At 40.5% G+C, this 15,157-nt stretch overlaps 1 protein-coding gene across 1 annotated transcript; it reads left to right on the top strand.

The window, feature by feature from the left end:
- The first annotated feature begins 829 nt into the window (after window positions 1-829).
- On the top strand, window positions 830-14,100 carry CHRNB4 (cholinergic receptor nicotinic beta 4 subunit). The gene is made up of 6 exons (XM_053988532.1): window positions 830-1,012; window positions 5,629-5,774; window positions 7,549-7,593; window positions 7,719-7,828; window positions 10,271-11,243; window positions 13,306-14,100. Exons 1-6 carry the CDS (start codon window positions 967-969, stop codon window positions 13,444-13,446), a joined length of 1,461 nt encoding a protein of 486 aa, XP_053844507.1. The 5' UTR covers window positions 830-966; the 3' UTR covers window positions 13,447-14,100.
- The last annotated feature ends 1,057 nt before the right edge of the window (window positions 14,101-15,157 follow it).

The raw sequence follows: 15,157 nt of genomic DNA, 5'->3' as shown, positions 1-15,157 counted from the left end.
ATGAATACAATAAATGCACCTCTAAACAAAATTGATTACATGTATGTACAGAAAAGTTTAGAAGTTACAAGGGATCAAAGCTGGTTTGGTTTTTTTTTCTATCCATGGACTTCAGCCTGTCCTACAGTGCTTGCAAAGGGCACATAAGATCTTCTTGTCCCCTCCTTCTACACAAATTTTCCCATAGCAAGTCCCAAAACACATGACACTCTATAGTCTGCTAAACCCTTTAGCTCTAAAAGATGAATTCCGCAGAATTTCTCTAATGCTCCTCTGGAGTGTCTTTACCCCTACTGCTACTTCACCACAGATTGCTTTGGCTTTCTTTTAAAAATCCTGTCAGATGCTAATGACAACAAATTTTCTGTCGCTCTCTTGGTGCTCCCAAAAAGTTTTGGAGCTCCAGTTTAAAGAGATCACATGTGTGGGCCTTGGAGTGGAAAAGGGCTGGCAGTAGGTACTAAACTTTCTCTTTTGACACAGAAAATAACCCTCTGCTGGGGCTATAATTTATTGACACTAAGAGGTTTTATGGCACAAAGTTTAACCAGTTCTTCCCATACAGCTATTCTCACCCACTGCACTCATTAATCAGAAAGCCTTTTAAATGTTATCTAGTAGCAAGAATTAAGCAGTTGTGTTTTGCACATCATGTCCCTTAGCTTGCTCTTTCATTTCCTTTTTTTCAACATTATCACATTATGTTCACTCTTCTTATTTGCTTTTCCTCTTCACAAAGCTCTTTAAACAGCTGCAAAGGGGGAGGGACCACTATGCTCACGAAAATTGCACTTTGCAGAACGCTTCTGTCAGGTCCAACTGTCTGTTTCTTTCCAGGCATTTCATACCTCCAAGATTCAGGTTTGCTTTTACATCTCTTCCCTGTGCATCCCTGCCAACAGAGCCTACTGCCAGCTGTCTAAGCTGAAGAACAGTAATCCACATCTTCTTACTGCCACGAGGAAAATGTACACCCTCGTTCTCTTTGTGGTGGGCTCCTTTTGTCTGAACGGTAAGTGACCTTTTCTTTCTCCTGCAGCTTCAGAACAGTGAGAGCTTTTGGGGGTAAGAGGTAGGGCAGTGACATGAGCTCACAGACAATTCGTAGCCATCACCTTGGGAGGTTGCTGACTTTAAGAGGATGTATAAAATTATTTTAGTATTGTTTTGGGCTCGTTTGGTACCAGCACATGCACTGCGATGAATATGGACAGACAGGTTGGATATAAAATTACAAAACTGTAGGACATGACAATGATAATGACTAAATAACATCCCTTTAGACGCTCCCAGGATCATCTGTGATAGGAAAAGCAGCATATTGTGCTGAAGGTGAAAAAATGAACCATGACATGATCCATAAATATGACAGATCTCATCCTTCTACCATTATTTTCTCATATTCCTATATTTTGCAAAGTTCATACTTCCGAATTTTTTTTAAATTAGAATGGAAACAATTTAAATTAAGTTGTCATATGTAAATATATGCTACAAAACCCATATATTTATGTCTTTTATACAAGAACATTTCCCTCAGTCTGTCAGGATCTCTTGGATATGTTTTAGCCAACACAACAGCCTGACAGCAGCATTTAGCAGGGGAGCATCTTCCCATGGAGAGGCTCCTCGGAAGTGCTCTGAGAGAAACTGGCTGAAACTAAACCAAGATCATCAGACCTTCCCATTTTTGTCTATTCATTCCACACTTGGTTTATTTCTTCCATCTCTGAAAGGCAACTTCAGAAAACATCTGCTCTGTAACAAAAGGACCCAAAAGTGAGGGCCCACTTTAGGTTTTTTAATTATACACTTCTAAACCCCTGAGTATTTCCCTTTTATTTGCATTAATTGCAGTGTAAAAATTAAAAATCTTTCAAATACAGTAAATTCACTGCTATTTCCATTGGAACAAAAAACATTCCAAATCAGCATGTGTTCTTCTAAGAGGTTATGAAAATCTTTTTGCTTGAGAGCATGTTGAGAAGTAACAACATCATGAAGTAATTTCAGAGAAGATAATGGGACTGCTTCATTGCTGCTTCTTACTTGCTCTGTACTAATTACAGAGGGGAACTTGGTATGTCACTTATGTGTGAGAGAGTAAAGGATTAAAAAGGTAGCACATGCTACAGTGCTACTTCTAAACAAATATTATTTCAACATTTATTATGAGGACTGAGTTCAGAGAAACACTAGAAATATGTCTTATGTTACATTTTGAAATGTAGACAGTAATAACAGTGAACTTGCCTGTATCTCTCGGCATTGCTCCTATTTCTTTTCTGTGGAAATCCCTCCAACAAATTTGTTCTTACACTGAAATCAAACAGCATAACAGGATGTCTAGTTATTTCATTTTCTGTATTTAAATTAGACTATGTAAAAAGAAAAGTCTCCACAGCAGAGTGAATGAAGTCTGTAGTCTAGTTTCTTCTGCTGTGAAATTGGAAACATCTTGGTGCAATTTTTTTTTTTTTTTAATGCTCATAGTCCCACAGAGAAAACAAACTTACTGAGGAATGTGTACTGCAAGTTATGTGGTGATTGCTCTCCTTGTCACAGAGCAGATGTGTAGCGTGTTCAGTGGAGCTAAAATAATTTCCCCAGCTGAGGATCCACCCCAATGGGCTTTATTTATTACTGCTTTCAGTACACAAAGATACTCCACTCCCAAATTAGGATCATTGTTGTTAAAATAATTTGTCTAAAAGCATCAATCTACCGTCTGCAACATCTCTGGTGATTACTGCTATTTGGGAAAAAAAAAAAAAAAAAAAAAAAAAAACAGTTTGTGGGGGAAACTGCACTTCCATTTCTTCCAACCCTGAGAGGAAAAAGAGATGTTTCAAAGGCCTGGCTACTGACACACAATGCACGTAAAGATGAAACTGGATGACTGGTAATTTTGTTCTCATTAATTGCCATCTGGCTTATATGTAGATTGTTAATGGAAAGTAGACTGTAAAAATGAGACAAGAAAAACTCAGTTTTCGCCAGTATTTACAGAGAGATTGGTTTTTAACAAGTTTTAAGGCAGTGCAGGGATGACATCTAGTGGTGTATGAGACAGGTGACAGAGCAGCCCCTTTATTTCTGATTACTAAGTTACAAAGGCTGGAATTTTATAAAGGATTATCCCTGGTGAAAGAATGCCTTCACTAAGAACAGGTAATAATTTCTCAAAAGGAATCATTGTTGAATAAATATTTTTTATAATTAAAGTCATGGTTTGTCATTAATCCACATAAAGTTTATTAACAGTCAGTATTTGGAAATCTGAGCTGTTCTCATCAGACATGCAGACCCCACACCATGTCTGGATTTGCAGACCAGGCGACTGTGATTGCTAAAAGCAGGTTTCAGAGTAAAAACTAATTACATATCCAGAATTAGCTTTCTGCAGATATTCTACAGTTCCTACTCCTTACTCCTTGTTCAGCAAATACTCTCTGTGCAGGAATATCCACAAAGGCAGCAATGCAGTGAAAACATAGTTAACAATTCAACCAAGAACTCACATCTTTGCTAACAGTATTCAGTGACCACTGAATGAAACAAACCAACTGACGATTTATTTCTCTTTGAATTATAGCCATTTGTTTACATCACTTACATATGCAACAAAAAAAAATCTACTATAAACAAACCCAACATAAAACTCCGCCAAAGAGCACAACAAAAAAACTTTAACAAGGATTATCTTTTAAACTACCATAGGACTTCTAACCTATCCTTATAACCACAAGAAGATTCACTCCTAGAACCTGGCCCTCTTTTCTGCACAGTATCAAATTTAGCTTTTCTTTGATTGCTATACACAAGAAAACCACCCCAGAATCTGAAGCTTAGCAAGACTCAGCATAGCTCTAACTCTTGATAAGCTTTTGATTAGGCACCTTGCATTGAGAATAAATGTCATATTAAAATATCACGTGATATAGGGCTTTTATAATGACTTGCAGGGAGGTACAAAGCAAGTGCAAATCAAAAAAAACCAAAAAATACTGACCCAACAAACACAGATACATTCATGTAATTTGTTTTCCCAAATGCCCTGGAAAGGATTTAAAAACCTATTCTGAAGAACCATGTTATAGTTAAGTATAGGTGAAGAATTTGGGCTACCAGGCCATAGCCCATGCTGGTCTTAGAAGAATTAAATCAAGCCTGGTGTTTACCTCAGCCTTTCCACAGAGCTTGAGTAGAAGTTGTTCTTAAATGTGAAATCTCTGTTTGATAATCTTTCTTTTTACCTCACTCCACTTTCTCACTGGATCAGAAACAAGAAGGTCTTAGGGTATTTTTTTAACCCCACCTGGATTCAGAAGAATTTCAAGTTTAAAGAGAGACTTGTTCAGCCTATCAACTTGCATCCCACTTCACAAGGAAATGTGGCACCTTCTAGACATGCAGACAAACTTTGGCTGCTTATTTGATCCTGGCCTTTTGGTGTCTGCCTTTCCCCAGATTTCATGGATATGCTACAACATAAAAAAAAAACCCAGAACATATTAATGTACCACAAATTTAAAATACTTGCATGGCTAGCGTTTTTTACTGTGTGAAATTGCTCTGGGAAATAATGAAGCATGCATGCTGTAAGGACACTACCCTCATTTTTGCAATGTCTAGAGGTGAATTAGGTGAGCTGAATTAGGTGATTTTTTTCTGTGGAAGAGGTATTCTTTCCATTGTATTGGAACTTGCTTTCACTAACACAGTAATTTCATCAGCATCACAACACAGACCTGCCCAACACAGAGCACAATGTCTCTGGCTCAGTTCTGTTGGCAGGATGTTACAGGACCTTGCTCATCAGCATGGTCAGGTGGTCAACAGTGGTTTGAAAGTGCACTGGGATGACTTTAAAAAGCACACAAAGAACATGAGAACAGAATAAACGACCCTGGGGTTGTGCCAGAAGCTGCTCTTGCCCCACAGGGAATGTTCAGGCTTGTTTGATAGTAACCTGTAGATACTGTATTTTGTAGTCACTGGACTCCAGCTTTGGCAAAGATTTACCGTATTTGTGCTAGTCCACAAATCAGGTTTTACTTCCACATAAAGTCTAACATAAAGTCTAACATACCTTGGGTTTTCAAATTTTGAAACAGAAACATCACTAGCTACCAGAGAGTCCCCAGTCATTAAAAAACCCTTTATGACTCCTAAAGCTTATTCCCTGGTTTTCTCTACATAAAGCAGAGTCTTTACATTTGTATGTGTACCTGCAACTCTGTCTCCTACAGCACTGAAGAGAGAAGTCACAGCTGGACCCCTCCCTTGGGATCACAGAATAATTCTTCCCCTGCCATTAAGAGGGTGCTCTGCTCCCAGTTTCTATTTCTGAGTGTAATCCCAAAAGTATCTACCAATTTGAGTTTCACATCTTATTGCAAAAAACCCTGAAAGGGATCTGCTTTGATCTGTGCTCTGTGAAAGACAGTCAACTTCAGCAGAACAGACACCAGTGTGAGCACCATATCCTCCTGTTCACACAAGTCTTTAGAAAATCAAAAGCTGTCATTATTTCCCAAAGATGATCTGATGCATGGATATTCTGTGAGCCCTACATCATGTCACTTTAGTCTCCCTTCCATAATCCTGTTTTGTGATGCTTTACAGGAAGCATGGCAGCAGATGCTGAAGAAAAATTAATGAACCACCTACTGAGTCCTGACAGATACAATAAGTTAATTCGACCAGCCGTCAACTCCTCCCAGCTGGTATCCATAGAACTGCAGGTTTCCCTGGCACAGCTCATCAGTGTGGTAAGTTCCAATTAGGCCACGCCTTTACATTCAATACTACCTGCACAGCACTAATTAATAGCTACACTGGTATTGCTACATCTCTGCTCTTTTCTCATTTGTGTAACACTATCAATAGGCAGAGCCCACACAAGCAATTTACTGGTTTTATACCTCACAATGGAGCTACAATGGGGAAATCAGTCTATGCCTAAGCACTGAAGGACGGGGGCCAGATCTTCATTCAACAGAATTCCATCTATCTAAAATTCAAAAATCATTCCACTGATTTCAGGACAGCTACTGTAAGTTACCCCAGGTCAGACCTATCCTGGACAGTGCACAGCAGCAATGTGCACACTACCCACTGTCAGTGGAATGGTAATCCATCTTCTGCTGAAGTGGTTCAATGGCCTGGAAAAAAGCTACAAAGCCACATCCAAATCACATGACATATCAGGCATATTAATAAAGAACACTGGAATGTTGAAAAGAAAAACGCACATTAGTTCTGGCTGGAATAGCTTAACATGGTTAAAATAATCCTCATGAAAGCAACTTCAGTGGGTCTAAAAGACACTTTCACCCACAAGGTTAGTATGTGTTTGACAGTTATTCCAAGGTATAAACACATCTTTACTAAGAGAGGTTAACAGTAACTGCAGTGGGAACGAGAGCCAGTATATAAGTGGGAATAATTTCCTGAACTGGGCCTTTCAACTCTGCTGCTCTGCCTGGATGACAGAAGATACAGATGACTGCCTCCCTGTCAGAATTTGTGTAAGGACTAGTGACTGGACTGCTGCAAACTTCTAGACACATAAAGAATTTATATTCTGAAATCCAAGAGGAAACGAGAAAGACTCTGTTGGAACGTAAGGGAAACTGTACAAACAGCTGAGGCTTCATACACCCATGCAGACTGGATACAATATATATAGATACACACAGAGGTATATGCATATACCCGCAGGATTCAGTGCCACATACACCAGATGATACTAGTTTGGTGCTCTCTCTCCTGGGGAACTCCATCTGGACACAGACAGGCCTCCTTACATCCTGCACTACCACCACGAGCACAGTGTCCCCTCAGACTGCAGATACTGGGCATAAAAAGGGAGGTGCCTTGCTCCAGAGGCCCTGGTGATCAACAGCCTAAGCAAGGTGGATGAATGGGCAAAGACCAAGACCAGCACAGCTCAGTCCCTATCCCTCTATAGCCTCACTCCTCGAGCAGAACAAAATTAGGCATCTTGTAGGCTCCAACAATCTCAAGCATCTTCAGGATCAGAGAATTAACTCATTTTCCTGCAGAAATCCTCCTGACAGATCTTCCACAGAGAGGTTTCTCTTCTGGACTGCTCTCCAGGGACAGCAGTTCATGAAGCAGAGCCTGCCAGCTGAGAGATTACATGGCAAACCTTACACCAACCTCACACAACCTCATGTAGGCCTCCCTGATGGTCAACTGTCCCTCCTGTTTCAAATCAAAGGTGGAGAAGTGGGGTGGGGTGGGGGAGGAAACCAGCTCAGTGAGGTGCTGGTCATTCTTTCCAAATACCTACACTCACTCCTGCCATAACTGTTCCTGTTAAAGGGCATTTGGAATTCTACATTTAGGGGGTTACTATCATCAGTATGTGTACAAGACTGGCCATCATACCTCAGAGAAATGTTTGTCTTGAAATACACTAGACAAAATCATGCTCAAAAACCCACTGAATAAATCTTATTACTGCAATAAAGTGAAACATTTTAGAGGCCAGTTTTTGTCTCTGTTTTTTCCCTGCAGAATGAACGGGAGCAGATCATGACTACAAACGTCTGGCTGAACCAGGTAACAAACCCACAGAGAAATGGCTCTTGCAAACCACAAATACAACTGCTTTCACTCCATCACACAATTGTTTTGTTAGTGCTGGTCTGGACGCTCCCATCACTACTGTACAATTCTTCTCTTAGGAGTGGATTGATTATCGGCTGGCTTGGAAGCCCTCTGACTATGAAGGAATAAATAAGCTGAGAATACCTGCAAAACACATCTGGTTGCCAGACATTGTGCTTTACAATAAGTAAGTAAAACTGGTGTAGTTTACGCAGACAATGAACAAAATTTTAACCAAGGAACAAGCATCAGAAACAATGAAGTAGGTCTGGTAAAATTTTAAAACTGAATTTTGTCACTTTTGGAGAGTAGCAAGTGTATCTGACTGGCCTACTGGGCTCAAAGATAATTTTAGTAACATCAGTGCTCTGGTTAAAGAAATTCCAGCAGAGCTGGAAGATGTCTGCAGCGTGAGCAATTACAGCAGAGGATCCACGACAAGGCTCACAACTGAGACAGATTTATATGAAAATAGACTGTATGGAAAGAATAAATTGTAGGTACAATTGCAGTTGCAAGAAAACATCTGGAATCCTATCAGACATCTTAGGGGCTGAGATAGTTTTATCTCCTTCTTCCCCCACTCCTTCTTCTACCACAGACCCCAGGACACAAATCTGTTACAAAGTTCACACATACCATAACTCCAGTTCATATTCATGTAGAAAACCAAATTATATTCCACTTTCATTAAGCATTGGAAAAAAAAAAACATTTTAGGAATACATAATAAATCTGTCAACATTTGACCCTGTTGCTTTATAGTACTGAGTATAAAATATCATACTTCAGTTCCTCTTTCAAACAAACAGCTAACTGACAATTGTGTTTTGCTTTGGTTTAAGTCTCTAGCAAAACCTTGAAGTGAATGATAAACTTTTTAAATAATCAAAATTAATACTTTTATGATACTTTGAAAACCAATGAATTCATGAACACATGATGATTTATGAACATATACAGATGGGAAACCCAGGAAGTTTATATATAACTGAATTAAGTCCTTGGAATCCTACTACTGGAAACCAGATTTGATGAACACTTAAATCTAATGTATTAGTCACAAAATAATTCAGCCAGTGGATTAGGATGTACTCTGCCTGCTCAAAGCTTATTCTGGTGAATTGTGCCTCTCCCTCTGCTTCTTTTTGCTACTGGCCAAGTGATACCATTTAATAGCTTGCAAAAATAGAAAGGAATCGTTTCAAAAGGTTTCTTAAATGCACAGGAACAAGCCTCACTGTATTGGATTTCTACATTAGTACAAAGCTTCAATTAAATTTTAGCTAAAGACAGCTCCATGTAACTTCCTGCTGCTGGAGCAGAGTTTCACGGGCATCAGTCAGTTTGAGGTGCTCAGGAAAACACAAAGCATGTCCCCATGCCCACAGCTCTGTCTGTGGCCTGTGCACAGGGCTCTGAGAGTGCAGCCCAGCCTCTTCCCACCACTGAGACTGGGCAGTCAGCACCAGACCTCACACACTCCCATCCCAGGATTCTAGCCAGCACATGGCATGGCACGATGGCAAAGCTAACTCAGGGAGTGCAGATATTTCATTTCTCATTGTGCAGACAATTCATTTCTCAAAAGATAGCTGTTTTATTGGCAATGAACTAGTGGCCCCTATTAGTGGCTGTAGCCACTCATTCCCACATCTGGTTGTTTCACTGTCTGCATGAATTAGCTGCAAAGGTCTCAGCTCAGTGCCAGGCACTCATTGCCTCACCCAGGTGAGCCCTTTCCAGAGTCAAATGTAACTGATTCAGACACATGTGCCAAGCCTCAGATATTTGTAGCATTTCCCTGCTTAGGAAAAAAAAAAAAAAAAAATCACCCTTAGCACTGAAATAACTATTTTCCATGATGCCTTGTCAACAAACACTACCTCGGGATACTTAATGGCTTAAACAGCCCCACCTTGTTGGCCCAGACTATTGGGCAGGAGAAGATACTTCTGACTGACAATCAACTTTTCCCTAAGTTAAAGGGCCCATCAGAACATGGAAGACTCCCCTGGTGGAAGTTCAGCAGCTGGAAGAGATACAAAGCCCAGATTATTTGTGGGCACTAAGAACACCGTGGCTTGTCTGTTCTGCAATACATTATAAGCCACATAATTACATTTCCTCTGCCTACACTCTCCCTGCTTTTCTAACTAATGCTGCTCATGCTTATTTCCCTGTCCAAGTCATTTAGGAGTGTTGCTCTGTGTTCTTAGCAGAGATCAAAGGTACCTCTGTTTTCACATGGGATGGTCTCATTTTTGCTTAGCTTCAGAGATGTAGGAAGCTTTAATTACTTGAGCAAACATTTACAAAATACATTTATTTCTTTGGATGAAACAGAGGTGTGTATTTGGTACTGAATAATGATTTTATAACTTTTTTTATCTGTAAGTATTGGATCAAAAATCAACTCTCTGACTGGGAGAGATGCATACATTGATCTCCTTATCAAGTTATAGCTCCCTACAGCACAGATTTCAGAATAATAGTATAACTAAACTTTGATTCTCAGAACAACTTGGGCCCACAAGATCAAGAATGTCAGACCTTTTCTGTTTTGATCTACATTTTTCCTCCTAATATTTTATCACTTTCCCCCCTTTTTCTTCTCTCCTCTCATTAGCGCGGACGGCACGTACGAAGTCTCGCTGTACACAAATGCCATTGTAAAGAACAATGGAAGCATTCTCTGGTTGCCACCAGCCATTTACAAGAGCGCCTGCAAGATTGAGGTGAAGCATTTCCCATTTGACCAACAAAACTGCACCCTCAAGTTCCGGTCCTGGACGTACGACCACACAGAAATTGATATGGTGCTCAAGACTTCCATGGCGAGCATGGACGACTTCACACCAAGCGGAGAGTGGGACATTGTAGCACTCCCAGGAAGAAGGACTGTAAACCCTCTGGACCCCAATTATGTCGATGTGACATACGACTTCATTATTAAAAGGAAACCGCTTTTTTATACCATCAACCTTATCATTCCCTGTGTGCTAATTACATCCTTAGCCATCCTAGTATTCTACTTACCTTCAGACTGTGGTGAAAAAATGACTTTATGCATATCTGTGTTGCTTGCCTTGACTGTGTTCCTGCTGCTCATCTCCAAAATTGTCCCTCCAACATCTCTAGATGTTCCACTGATTGGGAAGTATCTCATGTTTACAATGGTGTTGGTGACCTTCTCAATAGTTACCAGTGTCTGTGTGCTCAATGTCCACCACAGATCTCCAAGTACTCACACTATGCCCCCTTGGGTAAAGCTGGTTTTCCTTGAAAGACTCCCGGCCTATCTGTTCATGAAGCGCCCAGAAAATAATTCTCCACGGCAAAAGCCATGCAAATGCAAAAAGACAAAAGCAGAGAATCCTTGTATGGAGCCATCTGACTTCTACAAGAACTCTACTTATTTTTTGAATACAGTTTCTGCCAAAAGATACGATATGAAAGTCTCTGAGACACCTGACAATGTCAGCAGTCATCGAGATTTTAGGTTAAGAACAGGTGCGAAATTTTCTCCTGAAGTGCAAGAAGCAATTGATGGAGTCAGTTTTATAGCAGAGCACATGAAAAGCGATGACAACGACCAGAGTGTAAGTAAAAATGAGAAATCCCTGTCCTTCCAAACTTCATCTTCTGTCCTCCTCGGTAACATGCTATTCCTCAGAAAGCATATTTGAACTCTCCAGCTATTGTCAAGATTTTAGAGAGATTCTAGATACAGCACATAAGAGGAAATAATTTATGCCATTAATGAACAGCAATTTGATAACTTCAAATACCCTCCTGATAAATAACATGGCTATTTCTACAAAAAGAGTTTGCTGATTGCCCAGTAAGTCATGAAACACTCTTGAAAAAGCTTTCTTGTCACATTCAAATGGTGATTGGCAGGGGAAGAAAACAATATTCAGTTCCAGGTTAGAAATAGAATATTTTTCACCATGGTGAATCAGTAAGACTGATTCGATCCCTGCCCAGGCCAAGTTCGTCGGAAACAACGTACCTGCAGCTCATGCTTTCATTTACCTAACCAAGCACAGCAGGAGGATTTAGCAAAATTGGTAGAAGCCCTCTGCAAACCCCCTCTCTAGACTAAAACAGCTGTCTGTATATGGCAAGCACCATGGGTAGGATTAAAAACCTCAGCAGAGCTGACACTTCTTTCATTTTTTATATATATACCAGACTCATTACTGGTTAGGAGAAATACTTTATTTAAGCTGTGCTGCTGCTCTGTTCCCCTGCCCTACTCACAGGCCACCAGCTAGCACAATAGAGCTGATAGAAACACTGTGAATAATGCTTGGAAAATTCAGGTGGGTCACAGGCTTTTTTTTAGACAAGCGCCCACAGTTGGGAAAAGTCATCCTCATACCTACTACCACTGTCCTGTCTCTAATCCAGACCACAGGGAGACTCCAGGCTCTCCATTCCTGTTGTGCTTCCCCTCCCTCAGCCAAGCAGATTAAATAAAGTCTGGTTTCTGATCTTGCAGCAGTCCCTAGAGAAGCATGCTGCTGAGTAGTTAATGTTTTCTATTAACTGAAATTACTGTCAGTATAAATAAAGAAGTTCAGCTATTGACATTAGACATGAGCTTGTAAACACTGAAACTGACTGAACAGAAGCCGACTTCATAGTGCGGGAAAAGGTTTTCTAACAGCTCAGAAATTCTTGCAAGGATGTGTTGCACACTAAAGGATCTACAAAGCTTTCACTTGATAGTAAGAACAATTTTCAAGAGCATTTCATATATTGAAAATCCACTTACTGCTTTTCACATAGTGGAAATATCACTCTGATATTACATATAATTTTTCCAGATTCATAACTTTGTTCTCTGCTTCCTTCCCTCATCACAACGGTCTGATAACAACTGTTCATGTACATTTATATGGTCTGACTGCAGAAGTATTCAATTCCCATTAGCAGCAGTGGGAGTTAAAAGTGTGCACCGAAGGAAAAATATGTAATGGTCTAATATCAGACATGATTCAACTGACAAGGATGATAAAGTCACTGATGTGAAGACATCCCCTGTGCAACTAGAATCAATGAGAGAGGAAAAATTATTCCTGCAATGCAAATGAAGATTGATATCTTTCCCCTTTACAAAAATAGCCTAGCTGGTCATTTCGGTCTGAGACAGAATCTAAGGCCATGACTTTCACAGAAAACATGCAGGGCAAAAAGGGATTTTAATGAAAGCAACAGTATTAACCTGCATTAAACCCCATGAATAAGATGACTGACTGCTGATAAGAAAATAATTCTGAAGCTAACCTTGTTGAACAACAGTAAACACCATCTATTTTTGCCCACTGAGATTAATAGAATTTACAAACCGAAATTGAAGAAAAAAATTCCTTAATTGGATTATAGTGTGGGTCCTTCAGGGCTGGCACCACACTAGGCAGCCACACTCAGTATCTGATGTATCTAAGAAAGCTAAGAAATATTTACTGTATTTTTCTCCACTGCTCAGACAGGTTGTAGGAGAAAAATCCCTTAACCAAGTCTAAAGCCAGTTTATTCCCTGAACCTCGAGATCAGTTCCCTTTTATTTTGATTCAGAAAACCTTAGCATTAGCAAGAGGAAGACCAAAAGAATATGACAAATTACTAATATCTTTAATTGGCTTTTTCTTCCAGGTCATTGAAGATTGGAAGTATGTTGCCATGGTAGTGGACAGGCTGTTTCTCTGGATATTTGTCCTTGTTTGTGTCCTAGGGACTGTTGGATTATTTCTGCAACCACTTTTTCAAAACCACACTGCTGCCATAAACCCTTAGCTATTTAAAATTGTCAATACTTACACAGACATTTGGTCTCATTCTGCTCTCAGTTCCCCTTTGTTAACTCCACAGAGGTGCCAAGTGAGTTACACTTACATCCCTTAGAGTAGAGAAAAGGAAAGTAGAACTTGACTTACTGGGATAGGAAAAAAGTAAAACAAAGAGAAACTTTTTTAGTGAGTCCAGTACTTCTGGTGATATCTTGCCCTTTTTTCAATTATTTGAAGTCTGAACATTACAGTGAAAGATTTTTATTGTACGTCATCCTGGCATCATCATCATAATCATATTCTTATTCTTAGTATTCGTATTATTATTATGCATTTTAAATATATTGTCTTAGGAAGGATATTTTCTTTCCTTAGAATACTGCAATTTCCCTATTACAAAGAAGGTACTGCTGTGAAATTTACTTCCTTCAAATGCATCAAAATTATTTTGTCTGATTTATAAAGAGCTTTGCAAGTAGGTTTGATACATCTGAACTGAAAAACAGAAATATTTTCTGAGGTAACCACTGAAAGGTTTCTCACCTTGCCATCTCTGGTAGCCAATGGATCAACAAAGGCCAAATTAATGTATGATAAACAAACATGTATATAATACTCAGTTTGGTGATGAAATATAAATAAAACATAAAATTTTCCTTTATATAGATTTAGTCCTCAAATTTCCTGCAAGTTTAACAGCTCATGTATCTGGGGCACAAACACACTTTACTGAGTCGAAGGCTACAAGCACAGGAAAGCAACGGAGAAAGGCAGCAAGAATGAGAGGACACATGAGCACACACAGGCCTGCGTGTTTTCTGGAGAGATTTTAATGTGGATTTAAGTATAACCTTCAACAAACCAGCTAGGGAAGCACGTAGAGTGTTAAAGTCTTTGGCAAAGGACAGATTGAGGCCCTAGACCCCCATCCCAGGACAATCCCACCACAGTTTGTTCCAGGTAACCTGCAAAAACAGAAGTGGGCTCCCGTCACTTTTCAAATTAAACCAGTCTCAGTTTTTCCTTGGGGTGCTGTGAGGACACACAACAATTGCATCACCACTGGTAAGTACAGCTAATGCCTGGCGAACAAACTTGAAATCCACTATTACTTGTGAAGGGGATTTGAGGCTCGCCTGTCCCAAGGGGATTAGTTGACACCTAAACCTGTGTTCTTCAACAAGCCACAGCTGAAGACGGTTCCAGCCCTACTTGCCTTCATTAAGACCAAGCTGCAGTTCTGCCTAGATTGCCATTCCCAGGCAGCCTCAGATAAGGACATAGACTTAGCTGTGCCGAGCAGCTGCAGGGCTGCATTCCCTCCAGCCCACCCCCCCGTCCCTGAGGCCTGGGAGGGCTCCCCAGGGGCCCGAGCACTTCAGCAGGGCCGGGTGCCCGGCACTCTGAGAAGATGGGGAAAAGTATCACAAGTGGGGTGGGTGAGGCTGTCTCCAACCCCACGTTAGAAGAAGGAAGGGTTCACACTGTCACCCTCCCTTCCATTCCCCCTCCTCTAAGCACTGTGTCCCTGACACGGGCGGGGCAGGGAGGCGAGGGGTAACTGTGGGACTGCCTGCCCTAGTGATGCAGCACACCCTGGGGTCACCATATCCTCCTCTCACAGAGGGGGCAGCCCCCTGGCCGTCTCCCATGGTGACCGGTGGGTGGTGTAAAGTTTAAATGGGTCACACGGGCTTTCCCCGCCTCAAACGTTTCCT

Source organism: Vidua macroura, chromosome 12 (genome assembly GCF_024509145.1).
Source record: "Vidua macroura isolate BioBank_ID:100142 chromosome 12, ASM2450914v1, whole genome shotgun sequence".
Taxonomy (NCBI): domain Eukaryota; kingdom Metazoa; phylum Chordata; class Aves; order Passeriformes; family Viduidae; genus Vidua; species Vidua macroura.
This window is presented reverse-complemented; position numbering and strand designations above follow the sequence as displayed.

What these genes read in the sequence shown, in the direction of transcription:
- CHRNB4 (XM_053988532.1), top strand. Translation starts at nt 967, where the DNA reads ATGTACACCCTCGTTCTCTTTGTGGTGGGCTCCTTTTGTCTGAACG. An exon ending in CAAACGTCTGGCTGAACCAG is followed by an intron (nt 7,594 to 7,718) that starts GTAACAAACCCA and finishes TTCTTCTCTTAG; the next exon opens with GAGTGGATTGATTATCGGCT. An exon ending in GACATTGTGCTTTACAATAA is followed by an intron (nt 7,829 to 10,270) that starts GTAAGTAAAACT and finishes TCCTCTCATTAG; the next exon opens with CGCGGACGGCACGTACGAAG.